Source organism: Microtus pennsylvanicus, chromosome 15 (genome assembly GCF_037038515.1).
Source record: "Microtus pennsylvanicus isolate mMicPen1 chromosome 15, mMicPen1.hap1, whole genome shotgun sequence".
NCBI classification, from domain to species: Eukaryota; Metazoa; Chordata; class Mammalia; order Rodentia; family Cricetidae; genus Microtus; species Microtus pennsylvanicus.
In genome coordinates, this window is record NC_134593.1 from 36,362,144 (window position 1) to 36,386,039 (window position 23,896).

The following is a 23,896-nucleotide window of genomic DNA, read 5'->3' on the forward strand; positions in this document are numbered from 1 at the left end:
CCTTGTCATATACCTTGATACTAAGTTGCTTATTTATTCATTCAACCAAAATTTATTGAGTACCTATTTTATGCAAAACATCATTCTACCCCTTTCGCCCTTTGAATTCATTAGTTTCTTTTCAGCGTGCCAGTATTTATTTATTTATTTATTTGGTTGTTTCGAGGCAGGGTTTCTTTGTGTAGCTTTGGAGCCGGTCCTGGAACTCACTCTGTAGACCATACTGGCCTCGAACTCACAGAGATCCTCCTGTCTCTGCCTCCCGAGTGCTGGGATTAAAGGTGTGTGCCACCACCACCTAGCTTTTTATTTCAATAGACTTGTGAAAAGTGATCTGTGTTTTCTCTTTTTTTTAAAGATTTATTTATTATATATACAACATTCTGCCTCCATGTATGCCCACATGTCAGAGGAGGGTACCAGATCTCAGTACAGATGGTTGTGAGCCACCATGTGGTTGCTGGGAATTGAACTCAGGACCTCTGAAAGAGCAGCCAGTGCTCTTAACCGCTGAGCCATCTCTCCAGCCCTATTCTGTGTTCTCTTTTGTGATCTAAAGTGCCCAGACAGACTTGGGCATAAGGAAGTATGCAGTAAATGCTTGTTGACTAATTGATCCCTAATGGCTTTATACTGGGAGTTTCCTGGTTAATTGCATGTTCTGTTTGATTAGTATTTTAGTGTGAACTATATGTAGATTATCATTTTTTGCTAAGTGGAATACTGTATAACACTTAACTGTAAAGCTATTATTAACATGATTTGAAGTTCGCTCTGTGTTTATCAACTGTGCCGTGAAGCCTACAGATAGCTAGCTGACCTCATTCTGGCCCTGGGTCATGGCAAATGGCAGGTGGAACATGGACCTGAAGACAGGGGCCTCTATACCTTTACGTACCATAAGTCAAATCCAAGAAGCACTTCTAGCAGCAAGCCTTGCAAGTGTTATTTTACTATTCTCTTCTTGTCCAAAGTAAACCGTGGCTTTTCCGTAAGGGGAGAGAAACAGTAGGCTGCTACATGGAGAGTATGTGGGAGACGCTGTTTCTGAACAGTTGTTAAGGATCAAACTCATGAACTGATGGAGCAGTGTCAGTTAGAGCAAGGCTGAATGACTAAAGGCCGGGTTTGCGGTCTGTCTCAGTTACTGTGACCAAACCAATGATGGATTTCTCGTGTCTCATATGGCCATCACCTGCTGAAATAGGACTCCGTAGACTCCCATCTGGGCCTGATGGGGTGACTCAGTGGGCTAGTTTATATAAAGAAACCCCTGATCCAGAGCCCTTACCAGTGGGAGTGCCCAGCAAGCTGTTGTTATATTGCAAAGCTCCCACAGCGTGAAGATGGAAGCAGGGCAAGAGATTCCAATCCTGTCTTTGCTCACACAACTCTATCACTAGGTGTTAGATGTTTCTGGAGCCTTGAGGTTTGTAAGACCCTGAGCAAAGTGCCTTGATTTTCCTATGAGAAGGAGATGGAAGATTATACAAATTAAATCTGCATCAGCATGCTGAGACTTTCAGGTTTCAGGGAGGAGCAGAGCAAGCACTCAGCCTTGCAGGGAAAAAAATATTTTTTAATCTGTTGGCAAAACAGGTGGAGCTAGGTTTCCATTCTGATAGCAGTTAGAGAAAACAATCTGTGCAATTTGTCCCGGCAATAGAGCAAGAAGGAGCATTGTGCAGAGCAGTTCCCCCCTCCCCTGGGAGGCTGCTGCATGCCTCAGCCTGTGAAACAGCTGCTCAGTTGAGAGAAAAAAGTAGTTCAAGAGGCCGAGGCGTCATACAGCCCGAAAGGGAACGGTCACACGGCAGATATGGCGGTTGCCAAGAATTCTGAAAATCCTCAGCACTGGGCATGGCAGACGGGCTTATGGGAGGGTGTCCAGGGTTGTGGGGAGAGGTCAAGAGGCAGGAGTTTTGAGGGATGAGGCCTATGCTCTCTGGAAATATCCGTACATAACATAGGAAAAATTGAATAGATTAAACAGATTCTGGGGCTGTTGCTCACAGTATTTGTCTAGTAGTTGTGCCCGCCCTACAGAATCAATTCCTAAAGTGGTCCACACCAACTATTAAACAAAGAGCCCTGAGGTACAGCGATCGGAGTTTAACTTCTGAGTTGATTTGAATCCCAGTTTACGCGAGACTTTCCTTCCCACCAAAGGATGCCTCAGTCTGGGCAGGAAGGTGACTCTCCCAACTTCTGTTTCTCATTCAGCCCTGGCTGCTCAGGCCTATGCCCTCAAAGAGGAGAATGACAGTCTCCGGTGGCAACTGGACGCCTACAGAAACGAGGTGGAGCTACTGAAGCAAGAGAAAGAGCAGCTCTTCCGAACAGAAGAAAACCTCACGAAGGACCAGCAGCTCCAATTCCTCCAGCAAACCATGCAAGGCATGCAGCAGGTACCGACCACGTGGTGCTGAGAGGATGGGCCTGGGTGCCCTTCCGTGGGGATGGAAGACAGCTGTTGACCAGAAAGGGTGAAGAGGAGAAAGGCTGACCAAAAAGCTAAGTCCATAGCCAAGGGAAGTGTTGAAGGCAGTGAGAAAGCTAGACTCTGGAAAAGCCAGCCAACGAAGTCTGTTGAGAATTACCCCGAGAATAGGAAATAAAGGGCGAGAATTTGAGAGGTTAAAAGTTGGTGTGTGTGTGTGTGTGTGTGTGTGTGTGTGTGTGTGTGTACATGCTATGTGGTCAAATTCTTGTTGCCTGTAATAACGTGTTCTATACTTAGAGGAATTTTAAGTTCAAAGCTTGACAGCTGATCTTTACGAATGCTATGTGTTCGATTTTTTTTGTTCATTTTCAAGATCATCATCAATACAAACTATATTCTTTCTATGTCTGGGTTGTTCTTAGGGTCTAGTCTTAGGGTTAAGTATTGATCGTCGAGTCTGGAGAGATGGCTCCATCTGTGAAGCGCTTGCCAGGCAAGCCTGATGACCTGAATTCAATCTCCAAAACCAATGTAGAAAGCCAAGTGTGCTGGCAGGATTAAACTTACAGTCCCAGCACAGGGAGGCACAGACAGGAGCAGCCCTGGGGCTTGCTGGCTCCCAAGCCTAGCCTAATTGGCTGGATCCTGTCTCAGAAAACCAAGGTGAATAGTGCCCGAGGAATGATACTAAAAATAGACATGTGGCCGCCACATGCGTGAATGTGCGTGTGTACATGCAGCAGCATACAGGTATAGGAGCGCACACACATGCAGCAGCATACAGGCAGAGGAGCACACACACATGCAACAGCATACAGGTACAGGAGCGCACACACATTTACACACACATGCAGCAGCATACAGGTACAGGAGCACACACATGCACACACATGCAGCAGCATACAGGTATAGGAGCGCACACACATGCACACACATGCAGCAGCATACAGGTACAGGAGCACACACATGCACACACATGCAGCAGCATACAGGCAGAGGAGCACACACACATGCAACAGCATACAGGTACAGAAGCGCACACATGCAGCAGCATACAGGTACAGGAGCACAAACACATTTACACACACATGCAGCAGCATACAGGTACAGGAGCACAAACACATTTACACACACATGCAGCAGCATACAGGTACAGGAGCACAAACACATTTACACACACATGCAGCAGCATACAGGCAGAGGAGCACACACACATGCAACAGCATACAGGTACAGGAGCGCATACACATGCAGCAGCATACAGGTACAGGAGCACACACATGTAACAGCATACAGGTACAGGAGCACACACACATGCACACACATGCAGCAGCATACAGGTACAGGAGCGCACACACATGTACACACACATGCAGCAGCATACAGGTACAGGAGCGCACACACATGTACACACATGCAGCAGCATACAGGTACAGGAGCACACACATGCACACACATGCAGCAGCATACAGGTACAGGAGCACACATGCAACAGCATACAGGTACAGGAACACACACACATGCACACACATGCAGCAGCATACAGGTACAGGAGCACACACACATGCAGCAGCATACAGGTACAGGAGCACACACACATGCAACAGCATACAGGTACAGGAGCACACATGCAACAGCATACAGGTACAGGAGCGCACACACATGTACACACACATGCAGCAGCATACAGGTACAGGAGCGCACACACATGTACACACACATGCAACAGCATACAGGTACAGGAGCACACACACATGCAGCAGCATACAGGTACAGGAGCACACATGCAACAGCATACAGGTACAGGAGCGCACACACATGTACACACACATGCAGCAGCATACAGGTACAGGAGCACACATGCAACAGCATACAGGTACAGGAGCACACATGCAACAGCATACAGGTACAGGAGCACACACACATGCACACACGAAGTGATTGCCAATGGAATGAATGAGTCCTGCGATGGGGCCACATGGCTTTGGGAATGAAAAGCTGTGCTTTTGTTGGGGAATCTCAGACCACAGTCGGGCCTACTCCATCCAAAGCTCTGTGGGCTCTGTAGGATTTGCTGCTGTCATTAGAAAGGAGGTAGCAGCTGTGGTCTAAGGACCAAAGGGGGAGCATGTGCCATGGAAAATAGGGAGAGAGGAAAACCCAAGTAGAGACAGTTAGGGAAACAGAATAAGACAAAAATCACAGATGGATGTATGTCTGAATACATCAGTTGATAATGTTCTCCAGGCATATGGGGTCTTTGAGTTAACTGAAAATAATAGCGCATAAATTATTACCATTATATACGGGCACCTTTTAATTATTCCTTTAATTATACAAAACCAACCGATGTGTTCTGGGGGTGGGGGGAAGGATTGCCTTTGTTCACACCGGAGAAAGCCATTAGGTTGATGGGGAGTTTGACCACAGTGAATAGAGTGCTTGCTGGATTCCCTGCATTTCTACTGGCTGCTCTTTCTTAAATCAGGAGCATGAACTGCCTACAAATGTGTTAGGGGTGGCTGCCACAGAAGAATGAGACAGACCAGGAACAGTAACTGAGAAGGAAGGAGAAAAACTAAATAAATTTTAAAAAGGTTAGCATGTTGCGAAGTGAGCAATGGTCAGGTCATAGAGACTGTCTTAAACATCTCTTGCCATTTTAAAGCCATGTTTCTGAGTCCTGGCTCTGAGTCCTAACTGGCTGATGTTCGCAGTGTGTGTTAAACTAATCAGTGAGCTCCGGAGGTCAGAGCCAGCCAGGAAAATGTCACTGCAGTCATTGCTCAGGTCCCTGCACTTGGAAGGCGGCTAGAACAGCTGCTGTGTGAGGTTCCTGGGGTTGTCCATACGCCCCAACGAGGCGCAGAGATGGGGCCTGCTAGCATGTTAATCTGTCCCTTTCCCCAGAGAGCATGACGGCAGTCTGCAACAGCTGTGACACTCCAGGCAGCAGGCCCTCTTTTCCTCCAGAAAAGATGTCTCTAATTTCTTTAAAAGTAGATAAAACCTTGAGGCTTGTCGCAGTGTGCAAGATTGTTCTGCTACATTGGGGAGACACCTGCTGGGGTCTCAGCATTGAAACACACACCATGCATCTTCTGCTCAAAGGGCAGCATCGAGAATCCTTAGTCCTCCAGGGGAACCATTGCTGATAGTTTCACTGACACGATTGCTCTGTTGATAGGAAATGCACTTTAACAGGAAGGCTCGTTCGTTCGTGTACTGTGGTTTGAATTCAGCATCAAAAATGGCACCTCACCTCCTGAGGGTTACAGGTTCAAGATGTAGGCATCAATAAGGTTGCCTCCTTCCAAGGCTGTGAGAAGACAGTTTTTCCAGGTTGCTGGGAAATCGCAGGCAGTCGGGTCTTTCCTTAGTTTGTAAACACATTTCCCTGCCTGCTTTTGGTTTTATATGATGTTCTTTTTTTATGTGTGTCCAGATTTCTGCTTTTCCTAAGAACACAGCTCATGCCAGGTTAGGAGTCCACCCTCCTCCAGTTTGACTTCACTGGAGCTAACCATGTTTTCAGTGACCCCTTTTCCAAATAAGCTCACATTCTGTGGTTCAGGAAACTAACACTTCCATATACAGAGGGGATGGAATGTCTGAAGCATCATTACAAGTGCATGGCAGTCGGTATGTGTTGAGTAGAGGATGGAAGGACCAGGGCTAAGAGGCAAGAACAATGTGGTCCCTGTGGAGCTCTGGGTTGTGTGAGATTCATGGCATCTTAAAGAGTAAGGCAGGGAGGGTCAGCACTGCATCAGGCTTCCTGAGAACAGAGAAGCACTTTGCCCGTGGCTTTCCAGTGGTTTTCATTGTTACTGGTTGTGAAGGAGGTGCATGGCTACTCGGAGGCAAGCTGTGTTTAAAATGTGCGCGCTTTTAAAGGTTCCTGTTTCTAGCATGTTCTGTCATGTGGGAATAAGTTACTACAGCTAGCTCATCTGAATCTCACCACAAAGAATCCTCACAGCTGTAAAACACACAGTCAATTCGCCATTGTAACAAATACCTGAGATAAACGGACTTGTAAACGTAGGGGGTTTCACCCGTGGATTCAGATGACTTTGTGCATGGTCAATTGGGCGTGTTGTTCCTGGGCCTGTGACTATGTAAAATGTCGCGGAGAGGAGGGTGTGAGGAAACAGAACGGACCATCTCCAGGCAGCCAGGAGGCAAAGGAGAAAATAGGGAGTTGGGCTACCAGTCTCCCCAATTCAAGGGCACATCTCAATGATCCAAATTCCTTCTAGCAGGCCCCACTTAAAAGATGCACCTTCTGACATCAGACCCTTATGGTATTCAGACCTTCAGCATCACCAGCATTTTGAGTATTTACAAGATTCAAACTAAAACAAACTCAGATACTTGATTTCTGTAATTTATCTACATTTGAGAGCACTACTGTAGCAACAACAGCAGCAACACACACACTCCATAATAAAGAGTATTAAATGACAGTTTTTAGAATTGTCTTCAAGTTTAGCCAGAAGTTTCTGATTTTTTTTCTTCCTTTAAGCCCTTGCCAATGTGTTGACCAACGTCACTCCATTTCTTACATGTTTGTGAGAAAAACATTACGAAGCAGAGTTCTTAAACACGAAAAGCCTTAGGGTGACTCTGTCCTGTTGTTTCTCAGTTTGACTCTACACCACACATGAGTCATAATTTAATAATATTAGACATTTCATACCTGAGGAAATAACAGCTTGTAGCCATGGTAACATGATCGCCTTTACCAGACGATATGACAGCAATTAAGTTAGCCTCCCTCTGCCGGAAGGCTAAGAAGGTTAGTGCCATTTTTTACTTTCATTTATATCTTTAGGTATACAAATAAAGAATCAACATTATAAGCTCGGTTCATCTTCAGATTGCTACACTGAGCTGCTTCGTTAGGTCTAGCAAAATAAAATTTCTCCTGTAGATGCATTTTGTTCTATGAATGCTGACGAATGCATCCAATCATGTAAGCCTCATATGGCCATCAATCTGTCAGTCATTCCCATAGCCTTTCCTTCAGGCTCCTTTTATCTCAGCCCTACCTCTAGCATCCACTGAGCTGAAATCTACACTTAACAGCTTCCCATTTCCAGGATCTTCCAGTTTGCAGCCTATTAAGTCTGGCTGCTTTCACGCAGCCTGCATTTGGAGTTCCTCTGCTGTCTCGTTTCCTACTGAGCAGAATTCTATTGTGAGGGAAAGCAAAGGTTACATCTGGTCACTGGTTCACAGGCATCTGTGGCGTTTGCCCTTTGGGGTAAATACGCACAGATTTGGTATTAATAGACAAACTTTCCAGCTTCACTTGGTTAACTATCTATGATTGGAATGGCACAGAAAACATCCTAAAGACAATGCCATTGTGTTTTCCCAGGGCTATTGTACCCGATGAATTCCTATGAGACTGCAAGAGGTGTTGTGTGTCCTTCCTTGTCAGTCAACATAGTTTGTTCAGTCACTCTTGACCCTGTAGCAAATGGATGGAAGTGACTTGTGGCTGATTCATAACTAAATTTAGATAGTACTTTTATTTCTATTCATGAGCATAGTCCAAAAGACCATAGTCTTAAACATAATCTTAAAAATCAGATGTTTATTATTAATTGTTCTTTCACAATTGTATAATGTACGTAATACATTTGGTTGCTCTCTCTCTCCACCATTCCTATGCCCCTCCTATCTTTATCAGCTATTCCCTTCATTAAAAAAAAAAACTCCCAACAAACAAAAACCTTCTTTCTAATATTCATTGGGTTTTGTTTTGTACCTTAAAGAGTTTAACTGTGGTCCATCCGTGTGATCCTAGGTTTAGAACTAACCAAAGCCTGGTAGGGTTGCTGGTGGGTATGCATCTGGATCCTATGCCTCTCCGTCTCTCAGAATCTGTTAGTTGCCACTAGATCAGCATAACTGGTAGGGCCCATGAGCCCCTTGTCCATTCATAACCAATTGCGGAGCAGGGCAGACTTTCCTAGGCACAGTGCCCATGGGCACAATTGCTATGGGTTATAATACCTATGCTATGCTTAGAAGATGGAACTACACAACCCTTCTCCCTGTCTTCTGACTTGTACATTTTTTTCTGTCCCCTCTTCCATAGTGTTCCCCGAGTGTTAAGGGCTACTCTAAATGTTTTGCTTAGGTCTAAGCCTTACACTGTCCTTTATTCTCAGCATCTGTATAGCCGTGAGTCTTTGCGTTCACCTGTTTTCTGTGTGGAGAAACTTCTCTGATTAAGGTTTTTTTTTTTAAGTCCGTGTATATAAACACATTTAGAAGGTATTTTGATGCTGTGTCAATTCAGCTAATCAGAAGTCTTTGGTTCACCACTAGGGGATAAGGCCTCTTCAGTGGTGGGCTTTGGACCGGGTTTACAGTAGTAGTAAGAGTCGAATGGGCCTCAGGTCCAATCAGGGAATTGTGGGTCACTCCCCAAATAGTTTTGCCATTATTCTATCATTGGTTACATCTGACCTGGCAGGTTGGTATGTAGTTCATAGAATTCTCAGATGGGTAAGACTATTGTTGTCTTTACCCCCGTCTGTCCTACAACCAGCAGCCTGCACGGTACCACTAAGCACAGTAAGCATTGACCAGCAGAGAGGAAGCTCTGTTTCACCTTGCTTTCTCTGTATGTTGCATTCAGACTGTGTAGTATTTTCATCAAAAGTGTCTAATCAACTTTTCACTGGGTTCCCAGGCAGTAGGTTTCCTCATCCTTCCTTCATTTAAGAAGCCTGTGTGGGACAACGGAGAGGACTGATAAATATTCAGGAACCCAACAGGATGCCATTAAAGCTGATGATGGCAAACTGTGTATGATTAATGGTGATTGTTAGAGTGCCTTCATACATACTTTAAGTGGGTACTTTTTAATCGCATTATCAAAGGCAGCCTGAAAATCAGCTATGGTAGGCCAGTGAACCCATTGGCCAGCATGGAGCAATGGCTCACCAATGTTCTCACTTGACTTTAGTAATGGCCAGGGCGTTTAGCTCTCTTGACAACATTTAGCAAGGATATATCAGGAAAAACAACATAAGCAAAATCGGATTATTATGAGGAATACCACTTTAGAAATCAAGTGAGTATTTTTCCCATTATAATCAGAGTAGAACATACATGTGATTTTCTTTATTTGTTTTGGCACATGGATAAATGTTACTATAACATGAAGATATAAAGTCTTCAATAAAAGAAGATCAATCCCAGTTAGTTTTATTAAAATTTGGATGAGAATTTGACTTTGAAATACTTATTTATGCAATAAAGTCTAGCATTTTGAAGTTAGAACATTAATAAGTATATTTAGCCACTTGAAGATATTAAACCTGTCTTTTGCATGCCTGTTTAAGCTGCTCAATTGAGTAATTATTTTCTCCTAGATACATAGGAAAGTTCATAGTACATCCCCCTTGCTTCCTACATGTAATGATGTATATGTGTTAAAAACCAAGACAGAATAATGGAGTGGTGATAATGGCAGCTTCTTGGGGGTATTGAAGTGTCTGTGGTAAGAATGTGATGAGGTTGACTGAATAAGAATACTGGATGTGGTGAATGTTGGCTATAGACAGAACTCTGGTGAGAATTCTGTTGTGAAAATGCTGACTTAGTGAGGATGTTGGCTGAAAACTGGTGGACTAGTGATGATAAGAATATTGGCTGTGGTGAGAATGTTGACATTGGTGAGAATGTTGACATTGGTGAAAATGTTGACATTGGTGAGAATGTTGGCTGTGGTGAGAATGTTGGCTGTGGTGAGAATGTTGGCTGTGGTGAGAATGTTGGCATTGGTGAGAATGTTGGCTGTGGTGAGAATGTTGGCTGTGGTGAGAATGTTGGCATTGGTGAGAATGTTGGCTGTGGTGAGAATGTTGGCATTGGTGAGAATGTTGGCTGTGGTGAGAATGTTGGCTGTGGTGAGAATGTTGGCTGTGGTGAGAATGTTGACATTGGTGAGAATGTTGACATTGGTGAGAATGTTGACCGCGGTGAGAATGTTGGCTGTGGTGAGAATGTTGACATTGGTGAGAATGTTGACATTGGTGAGAATGTTGACATTGGTGAGAATGTTGGCTGTGGTGAGAATGTTGACCGTGGTGAGAATGTTGGCTGTGGTGAGAATGTTGGCTGTGGTGAGAATGTTGGCTGTGGTGAGAATGTTGGCTGTGGTGAGAATGTTGGCTGTGGTGAGAATGTTGACATTGGTGAGAATGTTGACATTGGTGAGAATGTTGACCGCAGTGAGAATGTTGGCTGTGGTGAGAATGTTGACATTGGTGAGAATGTTGACATTGGTGAGAATGTTGACATTGGTGAGAATGTTGGCTGTGTGAGAATGTTGACATTGGTGAGAATGTTGACATTGGTGAGAATGTTGACATTGGTGAGAATGTTGACATTGGTGAGAATGTTGACATTGGTGAGAATGTTGACATTGGTGAGAATGTTGACATTGGTGAGAATGTTGGCTGTGGTGAGAATGTTGGCTGTGGTGAGAATGTTGACATTGGTGAGAATGTTGACATTGGTGAGAATGTTGGCTGTGGTGAGAATGTTGACATTGGTGAGAATGTTGACATTGGTGAGAATGTTGACATTGGTGAGAATGTTGGCTGTGGTGAGAATGTTGACATTGGTGAGAATGTTGGCTGTGGTGAGAATGTTGACATTGGTGAGAATGTTGACATTGGTGAGAATGTTGACATTGGTGAGAATGTTGGCTGTGGTGAGAATGTTGACATTGGTGAGAATGTTGGCTGTGGTGAGAATGTTGGCTGTGGTGAGATTGTTGGCTGTGGTGAGAATGTTGACATTGGTGAGAATGTTGACATTGGTGAGAATATTGACATTGGTGAGAATGTTGACATTGGTGAGAATGTTGACATTGGTGACAATGTTGGCTGTGGTGAGAATGTTGGCTGTGGTGAGAATGTTGGCTGTGGTGAGAATGTTGACATTGGTGAGAATGTTGACATTGGTGACAATGTTGGCTGTGGTGAGAATGTTGGCTGTGGTGAGAATGTTGGCTTGGTAAGAATGTTGACATTGGTGAGAATGTTGACATTGGTGAGAATGTTGACATTGGTGAGAATGTTGACATTGGTGACAATGTTGGCTGTGGTGAGAATGTTGGCTGTGGTGAGAATGTTGGCTGTGGTGAGAATGTTGGCTGTGGTGAGAATGTTGACATTGGTGAGAATGTTGGCTGTGGTGAGAATGTTGACATTGGTGAGAATGTTGGCTGTGGTGAGAATGTTGGCTGTGGTGAGAATGTTGACATTGGTGAGAATGTTGACATTGGTGAGAATGTTGACATTGGTGAGAATGTTGACATTGGTGAGAATGTTGGCTGTGGTGAGAATGTTGACATTGGTGAGAATGTTGGCTGTGGTGAGAATGTTGACATTGGTGAGAATGTTGACATTGGTGAGAATGTTGACATTGGTGAGAATGTTGACATTGGTGAGAATGTTGGCTGTGGTGAGAATGTTGACCGTGGTGAGAATGTTGGCTGTGGTGAGAATGTTGACATTGGTGACAATGTTGGCTGTGGTGAGAATGTTGGCTGTGGTGAGAATGTTGACATTGGTGAAAATGTTGACATTGGTGAGAATGTTGACATTGGTGAGAATGTTGGCTGTGGTGAGAATGTTGACATTGGTGAGAATGTTGACATTGGTGAGAATGTTGACATTGGTGAGAATGTTGGCTGTGGTGAGAATGTTGACATTGGTGAGAATGTTGACATTGGTGAGAATGTTGACATTGGTGAGAATGTTGACATTGGTGAGAATGTTGACATTGGTGAGAATGTTGACATTGGTGAGAATGTTGGCTGTGGTGAGAATGTTGACATTGGTGAGAATGTTGGCTGTGGTGAGAATGTTGACATTGGTGAGAATGTTGACATTGGTGAGAATGTTGACATTGGTGAGAATGTTGACATTGGTGAGAATGTTGGCTGTGGTGAGAATGTTGACATTGGTGAGAATGTTGGCTGTGGTGAGAATGTTGACATTGGTGAGAATGTTGGCTGTGGTGAGAATGTTGACATTGGTGAGAATGTTGACATTGGTGAGAATGTTGACATTGGTGAGAATGTTGACATTGGTGAGAATGTTGACATTGGTGAGAATGTTGACATTGGTGAGAATGTTGACATTGGTGAGAATGTTGACATTGGTGAGAATGTTGACATTGGTGAGAATGTTGACATTGGTGAGAATGTTGACATTGGTGAGAATGTTGGCTGTGGTGAGAATGTTGGCTGTGGTGAGAATGTTGACATTGGTGAGAATGTTGACATTGGTGAGAATGTTGGCTGTGGTGAGAATGTTGACATTGGTGAGAATGTTGACATTGGTGAAAATGTTGACATTGGTGAGAATGTTGACATTGGTGACAATGTTGGCTGTGGTGAGAATGTTGGCTGTGGTGAGAATGTTGACATTGGTGAGAATGTTGACATTGGTGAAAATGTTGGCTGTGGTGAGAATGTTGACATTGGTGAGAATGTTGGCTGTGGTGAGAATGTTGACATTGGTGAGAATGTTGACATTGGTGAGAATGTTGACATTGGTGAGAATGTTGACATTGGTGAGAATGTTGACATTGGTGAGAATGTTGACATTGGTGAGAATGTTGACATTGGTGACAATGTTGGCTGTGGTGAGAATGTTGGCTGTGGTGAGAATGTTGGCTGTGGTGAGAATGTTGACATTGGTGAGAATGTTGACATTGGTGAGAATGTTGACATTGGTGAGAATGTTGGCTGTGGTGAGAATGTTGGCTGTGGTGAGAATGTTGGCTGTGGTGAGAATGTTGACATTGGTGAGAATGTTGACATTGGTGAGAATGTTGACATTGGTGAGAATGTTGGCTGTGGTGAGAATGTTGGCTGTGGTGAGAATGTTGGCTGTGGTGAGAATGTTGACATTGGTGAGAATGTTGACATTGGTGAGAATGTTGACATTGGTGAGAATGTTGACATTGGTGAGAATGTTGGCTGTGGTGAGAATGTTGACATTGGTGAGAATGTTGGCTGTGGTGAGAATGTTGGCTGTGGTGAGAATGTTGGCTGTGGTGAGAATGTTGGCATTGGTGAGAATGTTGACATTGGTGAGAATGTTGACATTGGTGAGAATGTTGACCGTGGTGAGAATGTTGACATTGGTGAGAATGTTGGCATTGGTGAGAATGTTGGCTGTGGTGAGAATGTTGACCGTGGTGAGAATGTTGGCTGTGGTGAGAATGTTGGCTGTGGTGAGAATGTTGGCTGTGGTGAGAATGTTGGCTGTGGTGAGAATGTTGACATTGGTGACAATGTTGGCTGTGGTGAGAATGTTGACATTGGTGAGAATGTTGGCTGTGGTGAGAATGTTGGCTGTGGTGAGAATGTTGGCTGTGGTGAGAATGTTGGCTGTGGTGAGAATGTTGACATTGGTGAGAATGTTGACATTGGTGAGAATGTTGACATTGGTGAGAATGTTGACATTGGTGAGAATGTTGGCTGTGGTGAGAATGTTGACATTGGTGAGAATGTTGACATTGGTGAGAATGTTGACATTGGTGAGAATGTTGACATTGGTGAGAATGTTGACATTGGTGAGAATGTTGACATTGGTGAGAATGTTGACATTGGTGAGAATGTTGACATTGGTGAGAATGTTGGCTGTGGTGAGAATGTTGACATTGGTGAGAATGTTGACATTGGTGAGAATGTTGGCTGTGGTGAGAATGTTGGCTGTGGTGAGAATGTTGACATTGGTGAGAATGTTGGCTGTGGTGAGAATGTTGACATTGGTGAGAATGTTGGCCCTGGTGAGAATGTTGACATTGGTGAGAATGTTGACATTGGTGAGAATGTTGACATTGGTGAGAATGTTGACATTGGTGAGAATGTTGACATTGGTGAGAATGTTGACATTGGTGAGAATGTTGACATTGGTGAGAATGTTGACATTGGTGAGAATGTTGACATTGGTGAGAATGTTGACATTGGTGACAATGTTGGCTGTGGTGAGAATGTTGGCTGTGGTGAGAATGTTGACCGTGGTGAGAATGTTGGCTGTGGTGAGAATGTTGACATTGGTGAGAATGTTGGCTGTGGTGAGAATGTTGACATTGGTGAGAATGTTGGCTGTGGTGAGAATGTTGACATTGGTGAGAATGTTGGCTGTGGTGAGAATGTTGGCCCTGGTGAGAGGGTTGACCCTGGTGAGAAGGTTGGCCCTGATGAGAATGCTGTTATAGTGATGACCTTGGCTGTGGTGAGGGTATTGGTTGATGGTAACGTTGGTTGTAGTGGTAATGGTAACTGTTCTTACAATGCTGGCTGTTAAGAACCAAAGTGGTTAACATTAGTTGTGGTGAGAAGATTGGTTGTGGTAAGAGTATTGCCTGTGGTTACTTTGGTGAGCTGTGGTAGAGATGTTCACTGTTTCCATATTTAGAGAAACATAGAAAAAATATTATTTTTTTGTAAAATTTACTTCCTAAAAGCTATGGAAATTCTCAAAGCCTCGGCAGTCCTGGTTCTCTGAGCCACCTTTTAAAGGCCCTACTCCAGAGAACCAGGGGATGAAAAACACAGAGGGGTGAAGTCAGAGTTTGCTTCTTACAGTAGTCCCTGATTTCTTGATTATTTTCTCCTTTTAGTCCTAGAGTTGAATTTCTTTCTGTCATGCCTGCCAGTCAAATAGACCTGCTAGGGTATGACTTCTTATCTTTTTTTCCTACTGTTTTCTGTTTTGACTTTATCTGTTATCTATTTATTCTCTTGAGCTTCTGGCTTGGTAATCAAATTATTTGATTTCTGGAAGTTTACTTCTTTTCTGTTATTGCCTTTTTAGGTTGCCTTATTTTTATCTTAAAATTGAATTATCTTCTCAAATCTTTTTGATCATTCTACTTAGAAATTTTAAGATATTTTTTATCCTAAATAATTTCTATTAATTCCAGAATTGTTTGGGTTTTGCTTTGTTTTTGTGCACACCTGTGCATGCGTGTGTGCTTGTGTGTATATGTGTATGTGGTGTGTGTGTATGTGGTGTGTGTGTGAGTATGTGTGTATTTATGTGGTGTATATGTATATGTTGTGTGTGTACAGTGTGCTTGTTTGTGTGTATGTGATATATAAGTGTATGTTGTGTGTGTGGTATTGTATGTTTGCTTCATGTGTATGTGTTATATATGTGCATGATATGTGTGTTATGTGGTATGTGTGTGCATGTGTGTGTGTGTGTGTATTTATGCCTGTCTTTCATATAGAGCCTTGTTCCAAGCAAGGTGATAGTTGGCCATCCCTTCAGATTTTGCGTGAAGTGCTTGGTTTGCTTTCTTGGAAGTTGTGTGAGTGTGCTCACTGCTGAAGCTGAGACTCCCAGACAGTAGTTAACTCAGGGTATATTGACTACACACTTCATCTTAAGAAGAGCTTGGGTATCCAGTCCTTAAGTACCCACATTGATGCTTATTGTGAATTCACAGAATTCCCTTTCTATTCTCATTGCCCTTACAAGTTTACATTGACAGGCATTTGAGGTGAGTCTCTGGAGGAAGGGAACATACACACATACACACTCTGAATGTCCTACCTTAAACTGGAGCCTCTTTCAAGGACTTTTAACTTTATTCTAGTCCTTGACTGAATACTCAGCTAGCATGTGGCCAAGATAAAGGTAGATAAGGCAGGTAGGTATTAAAAATTAGGTGGGCATCCAAAAACGTGGGAGAGGAAGAGCAGCAAGAAGGTTTTATGGTTGTCAAAATGGAAGGCATAAGAAGTCTGTAATGGCATATTTTGGAGTAAAAATGGTGACTGTCTTAGTTAAGGTATCTAGTACTATGAAGAGACACCATGACCATGGCAACTCTTATAAAGAAAATGTTTAATTGGGGCTGGCTTTCAGTTCAGAGGTTAGTTCATTATCTTCATGGCAAGAAGCATGGTGGCACACACAGGCAGACATGGTGCTGGAGAGGAGCTGAGAGTTATACATCTGGATCCACAGGCAGGAGGAAAAGTGAGACACTGGGCCTAGCTTGAGTTGCTGAGACCTCAAAGCCTATCCCCAGTGACACACTTCTTCCAACAAGGCCACACCTCTTAATAGTGCCCCTCCCTATGGGCCTATGGGGGCCATTTTCATTCAAACCACCACAGTGCCCAGGATGAGAGGGAAGGTGCATAATTGAAACTGGGTAGGAAAATGTGAGCCAAAGGCACTGAAATATACAAAAACAGAAATCACTGACTCTGGTAGCCACTCCATCTTTTTCCTGGTTCTGGAACTGAGGGGGAAAAAAGTAACCAAAAAAAAGCGGGGTCGGAGGAGATCAGGAAAAGAAGAGGCAGAGAAGGAGCATAAAGACCAAATCTGAGGGTTCTGAGAAGCCTTGGTTCCAGGGACTGCGTGAAGCTGAGGAGTGCAGACGGTCTAGATGGGGCTGAAGAAGACAGGAAAGCCATGGAGGACGCCTTCAGCAGAGTCCGCCTCAACTGCTGTTGTTTAATCAAGGAAACCGGCACAAACCCATAAGAACAGGAAGATAAGAAAACTCCCTCAAAGAAGTCATTCAAAGAGTTTAGTATGATTAGTTATGTCTTAATCATTTTAATGAGATATCTAGATACCAAGTGGTGAATGTAAAAAAAAAAACTACAGGTGAATTAGTCTAGCATTTAGGCTATAATGATTCATGAAATCTGCCTTCTAAAGAGAATCTGTGGCCCTCCGCTGTCCAGTTGCAAGGAAGAAGCATCCTTAACATGACCATCAGGTTGTTGAGTCACTCAGGAAGAAGTTCATTGACAATATTATCATGTTTTTACATATGCGTGGTGTAACATTATCCATCAGAACAGGAAAGAATTCGGCACCGCTGTACAAGGCAAGGACATTTCCCAACAATGCAGAGAGGGGGTTTCTTTGAAAAGCTGTAAAGCCTTTAGCTTTAAAAGGTTCAGAAAGGCATGTGTGTATAAATAGACACGCACACATAAAAACCCGATGTCTTTGCAAGCCGCAACTGCAGAGGCATGCCCCGTGCTTAGCCCATTCCGTTTCATCTACCGAAAGGCAGGCCCTTCCTTTCTTCAGTGGGAATTATTCACGAGGTGTCCCCGCATTCATATTAAAAGCCACTGGTATTTTACTAGGAGCAGAAAACCTCCTTCGGAGGACCATCTTAACTGTGCCTTTGAAGGACTTGATCGTTAGACATCAAGTTCACCAGAGCCTCTTTTCTTAGTAATTAATTAATTTTAAAATGATCTTTTCTCATCTTTTATACCTAACCCAGTTCCCACTCCCTCCCCTCCTCCCTTAACCTCCACCTTCTCCCCCACCCCCATCCACTTCTTGGAGAGGGTAAGGCTTCCCACTGGGAGTCAAGAAAGTTTGACATCACTTTGAGGCAGGACCAACCCCCCCCCACACACACACACCATGTCAATATGTAGAAAAATGCAAATAGATCCCTATCTATGCTCAAAACTCAAGTCCAAATGGATCAAAGACCTCAATTTAGCCACACTGAACCTCATAGAAGAAAAAATGGGGAGTAGTCTTGAATGCATGGGCACAGGAGACCACTTCCTAAATATAACCCCAGTAGCAGGGACACTGAGAGCAACAATTAATAAATGGGACCTTCTGAAACTGAGAAGCTTCTGTAAGGCAAAGGACAGAGTCAACAAGACAAAACAACAGCCTACAGAATGGGAAACGATCTTCACCAACCCCACATCAGACAGAGGGCTGATATCCAAAATATGCAAAGAACTCAAGAAACTGGACGTTAAAATACCAAATAATCCGATTTAAAAATGGACTACAGAGCCTCTTAGTATGGAGTCTGCCATGGTCTAATGTTCTTTTCATTTGACAACCTCAGAGTTTGTCCTTTTGTTTCTTCCCATTTTGTTACCCGTACTTCTGCCTGAAGCATTCCAGCAGCTACTATTGACCTCAAGGTCACTTGTGGAGTGTGCTAGCAGGCCTCCATGTTTCCTGACCTCTGCAGGTGGCCTTCTCCCAGACATCCAAAGGATGAGGCAGCTTAGCAGAGTGAGACTCTCGAAGAGACTGTTAGCTCCATTTGGAACCAGAAACACAATCCATGCTTGTCTGCCCCCCGGGTGCAGTGGGTACACCTGACACCTGTTAGGGATTTGAGAGTTTTCCCTGCACTTTCCTGTTGGCCTCTGGAGGAGACACAAACGACTCGACCTGATGCTAGCAGAGAGGAAATCGCCGAGTTTCCTTCGTTTCTGGCTAAGATCGGCCATAGGATGTCTTGCTGTCTCCCCAGGACACGGATCAGAAGATGAGAGACAGGTGGTGCCCACACTGCCAAGGGCATGGAGAAGATGAAGACACTACGTGAGTGGAAAGCCAAGGCGCGGGATGTGCCTGACTGTTTTCTATCCTGCTTTGGGAGTGAGCATGTGACTGTCTACACCCCAGGATCTTCACCTGGCCGGTCAGTCCTGCCAAACTCACCGAGGCTCTGTTGTCATGAGAGGAGATCACACGGGCAAATGCTCTGAATGGCGGCCAAATGGTGCAGCCAGTTGCTACTGTAGCCTCCGTGAAAATACGACAGCCCAAAACCTAAAAATAAATAAGTCGAAGACTCCGGTTTTGTAAAGTTAAGTCTAGGCAGTCCTTGGTCTATGTTCCTTGCCCTGTGTGGCCTGTGGGGATGCCTCGCTCCTCCCAAGGAGTTCCTCCCCCATCTCCATCCCAAATACTTTCATGTTATTTCTCCATCTCAGGATCCTAAGTCCAGAATTCCAGGCAAGAAACTGAGTCCTATAAGTGTCAAGAGACTGGCCAAAGGCACAGTGTCACCTCGCAGCATGACAACTCCAGCCCAGGTCTCTCTGCCCACTCTCTGACACCATCACTTTCTGAGCCATGCTTGCTTGAGCCTCAGCGCCTCAGAACTACAGTCATGGCGGCAGTAGCTTAGTAGAACATTCTGATCCACGTGTTAGGGGATTTTAACCTGAGCAGCCTGTTTGCTACCTCTGTGTCACAGACCCCAGTTCAGTCTCTGCATTACCAGAATAAGAACTAGGAGAAGGAAAATGACATACACACGGCTTCGTATGTGTTGAATTTAAACTAGGAAAATAAATCTCTTCCCATCTGGGAGGGGAAAGAAAAGCCCTAATGAAACGTAGCTATTGGAGGCTCATCTCCTCCTGAGTTCTCTTGTGCCTCCATTGATTAATCACGTGCCTCCTCATTCGTAACCATCCCCCTGAAGAATAATGAGACCAGTGGATGAATCAATGAGAGAGCCAGGGGTCGACATCATGGCACCAGCCTACAGGCCATTAGAGTCATTTGCCTTCCCTGGCCTTTTCTCACTTCTGATATGTGGAATCTTGGTTGTCCAGCAGCCTTGCAGCCATCGGCAGGATAGTCGGGATGCAGGGCCTTTGTGTGCACCGTTCTGCAGGCAGTGTGGTGACCTTTGAATGCCCTTCCCTTTCACCACCTCCTTGGGAAATTGCCTCCTGACTTATGTGCAGTATAACACTACAAGCACCAGATTTATAGTGAAAAGGATCTTTTCTTAAGGGTAGTAAATCAAACTGGAGTTTTGCCGCAGACACAGTCTGGCCTCCTCTGTTCGACCTCTGCCATCTCTCTCCTGCCAGCCACAGATGCTCAAATGAATCCTTGTGGTCTGGCCTTGACTTCAGTTCTGCATTGTTTGCCAGTGCACAGCAACCCATCCCTCGCCCCGCTCGTTCACTGTAAAGCCCCGAGCCCGCTGGCACTGTGATGGCCCTGCACATAGCAGGTGTCCTGCTCCCAGCCAGCCTGACACCATCATCCACCTCCAGAATGCGGCTACCTACCGTTAGGAGGGCATTCTGCTCCAAGATCTCTCTGTGCAGCTGCTTAGAAGAGGCAACAGGGATTAGAATAACGGCCCAACTTCCTTCCCATCTGAAATGAAGACCATGGAAAGAAGAGAAGGCAGGGAGAGAGGGAAAAGCAGAAAGTAGGAAGAGGGGAAAACATTTACTTTGAGGAAGTGAATACAGGCAGAAGAGAAACAGATGTGGTAGTTGGAGTTTCCTGGTTCTGTTTGGCATCTTGAATTTTTTCCTTTCCATTCTGTGCAAAAATACATGCTCAATTGAAGAAAACTTTGAAACATGAAGGATATATATAAAAAATTGTTCATAATATCATAGTATCATTACCCAGCTAGTTAATTGTTTAACATGGGCCTTTGCTCTTCCAGTCTTTTTCCTTTGTGCACATTGTAAGAATATATATATAGTATTAATCACACTGAAATATTGGCCAGTGGGATAGGCAAACTTCGTCAACTAAAGTTTCTGCAACTGTAACCAAACTATAGAATTGGGAATTCAATTCCAAGATGCTATATGGTTAGTTAAAGACTATGTTTTCTCCTCTGTTTAACAAAGCACCCTGAATAGTCGTCGAGGGAAGCTTAAACAGAGTTACTGCCCAATCTGGCCCTCACTTTATAGACCACCCACTTCAGTCAACTGATCATTGAAGCACCGGCATCATGGCGTTCTCCCCTGGATGCTGCTGCTTCAGTTCGGCCATTCCCTAGCTGGTTTCTGTGTCTGTCTATCTGTCTCTATTTCTCCCCTTCCCTTTCAATCTTCTCTTCCTCCCTTCTCTCTCTCTCTAGAAATACAGCTCAGTGTTGGAAGGTTGTATAGCAGGTACAAAGCTATAGGTTTAATCCCCAGAAGTGGGTGGGGGTGGGGAGCCAGTTAAAGTGAAAGTTCTATGTCACACATGTGCCTACTCTGGTTAAAAACCCTAACTTTGCATTGAAGAAGCAAGTGGTGGCAGTAATAGCCATCGCCGACGGTGTGGGGATGAGCTCAGGGCTGGCTCTCAAGTATCCCAAGTAGGTAAGATCTCTTCCAAAGGAAGCCACAGGAGTCCGTCCTCAAGTCACCAAAGCAGGGTATTCTAGCTGGCCCCTCTCACCATGCCTGAGTTAGGAGTGCTACAAAGAAAGAAAGAACGTGTCTCCCTTGGCCTCTGCGGCCCATCACAAGACCCATCTGTTCAATCACGTCCTCATTTGACTGAAGTAAATGGGCCAACCTGGCAGGAAGGCAGGTTATTATCTTCAATCTCTGTACATGTGTCCAGAGGTTAGGGCGATAACCAACCCTCAGAGCCGCAGGGGGAAAGTGGTAAGAATAAATACATGTCAGCAAATTGGATTAGCATTTGCAGAGGAATTGCGCTCTAGTCCCTACTTCAACAGGGCATTTGACACCTCTCTTGTGAATTGCATGAATGGCGCTAATTGGGAGTTGGGTTGGCTGTGTTTTGAAATTCAGCAGAGGAGACCACTAGCACAGGACCAGGGCTGGTGGGGGGTGAGGAGCAGACAAGAGACCTTTCTTCTGTACCAATCTGCAATCCCCAGTACCAGTCCCGCCCACTCATGCTTGCTAAAAGCCACTTGACCTGGCTGGGTCTTAAGCTGCCATTTTTGTCGAGGATAATGACAGTACTTTATTTAACTCAGTCTCTTTGGCCGTTCAGGGAACCTCCCATTACTTAGTGGGTGTGCCTTCATCTCTTAATGTTCCACTGGTAAATATTGTTTACTTCTGAAGAACATGAAAAACAGGAAACCGAGATGGCCCTGCAAATTACCCTACAAAGAAAAAGCATGCAACCAAGAGAAAATGGGTTGTAAAGACTTCCCAACACCTTCGCATCTCTTCGCCCCTTGCTAGGCGTTGAAGAAATTAACTGGTATGCTGTTTTGCCATTCTGCCTCCGTCTTCATGAAGAAGCTTTGACAGGAAAGAGGGAAGAACAGAGATACAGAGTGATTTGCCCAAGGCTGCACAGCACATTCCTCTGAAATGATGCTGTGTGGCTTATTTGCCCTTTTGCCTACCCTGAGCTGTATTTCCTTTCAGAATAGAGTTGCCTCATAGGAACGTAGGTTGTCATGACTATTAACCCCAGTAGGCTGTGAGAACGCCCCAAATTGTCTGTCTGTCCCACAGCCTCCTCCCAGGGCATATTCAAATAAATGAAATTGTCTTTAAAACCACATCAGATAAAACATGCCCTACCAACTTCCAGCCGCTAATCCAAGGTCACAGTTTACCTTTCTTAGATGACGGATACCCCAAGTAGGCAATGGCTGTGCACACTAGGAATAGACTCCTTGCCAGCCTCTGCCTCTTTAAATGGCATTGTTTTCTGTGATAATCATTAATTGAAGTTGGTAATAATAATGGCCAAGAAATAGATACAGACTTGAGATTGTCTTATGGCGAACTCAGCTGTATTTATATCTATAAAAATACGATACAGTGCAACGAACAGGAAAAGACAGCAACTGACTCTATGGTTTATGAACCCACCAGTTTAACTTTGACCCTCTTTGGCGGTAAATCAGCATTTGTAAATCATTATGCCCTAAATAAAAGCAGGTTGCAATAAAACCAAACAAAGGCCAAAGCACAGTGTAGGCAACTACTAATTATGTCATGGATGTAACATACTGACTTGTCTCCTAGTTTTAATTTTCAAAAGAGTAATATTTGATACAAATGTTTCACACAGGAACTAAAATGTATACTTCCCATTTGAAAAAACAAAAACAGGCTATCATGGTTCTCTGCCTCACTTTTAAATTTCAAGCAAAGACTCTTAAGGTTGTCCCGCTGGGTGGTTAGAGGTGGATTGGGCTTTGTCTGGATTGTAAATGTTTATTTTAAATGTGTTGTTTATATGCAAAATGTATGCAGTGCCAAAGCAAGCCCAAAGCATTCTGAGTCAAAACAAATGTATGCCAGGGCTCAGTTAAGAGGGTTTACTGATCTTGCAAAGGACCTGGGTTCAGCTCCCAGCACTTCCCCCCCCCCCCCATGGTGGCTCATAACTACCTAGAACTCCAGTTCCAGGGGATCTAGCACTCTCTTCTAGCTTCTGCAGGCTCCAGCACACACACCAGACACATGAACTCAGCAGCCTGTGTGTGAAGGCAGACTGGGAGGGGCTGAAAGATGGGCACATCGTACGATGTGAATATCTTGGTGAACAGTGGAATGTACTTGTCTGAAGACGGAATGTGTCTCATTGAATTTCAGCAGAGCTGGAAGCAATCCTTTAGCATTTACATCAATAGATTTTGTGAAGGAGCAGTTTATCGCTGATTTTGCACAAATTGGCATGTATACAATGATAAGGAATGGACTTTTGATTAGTTTAGTGATTGTGTTAAAATTCAGTATCGCTGTACCTAACTCCTGTACCTCAGTCTAACAGCGTGGAGGTAGGGACCCTACCACTGCCTGCAAGCCTAACTCTCAGGTCTTGCCTCTTAGTGGCTCCCTGTGTTTTCCCATCCTGCCTGTCACTCTAGCAGTCCTATGGAAACTAT

At 44.3% G+C, this 23,896-nt stretch overlaps 1 protein-coding gene across 5 annotated transcripts in view; it reads left to right on the forward strand.

Annotated features, from left to right (window-relative positions):
- The window catches only part of Enox1 (ecto-NOX disulfide-thiol exchanger 1), a 565,092-nt gene that overhangs the window by 479,010 nt on the left and 62,186 nt on the right, over window positions 1–23,896 (forward strand). For all 5 annotated transcript variants that reach the window (XM_075949640.1, XM_075949644.1, XM_075949642.1 and 2 more), the window contains one exon: window positions 2,224–2,408. In XM_075949640.1, coding sequence (XP_075805755.1) covers window positions 2,224–2,408 — 185 coding nt within the window. The remainder of the gene's footprint in view (window positions 1–2,223; window positions 2,409–23,896) is intronic.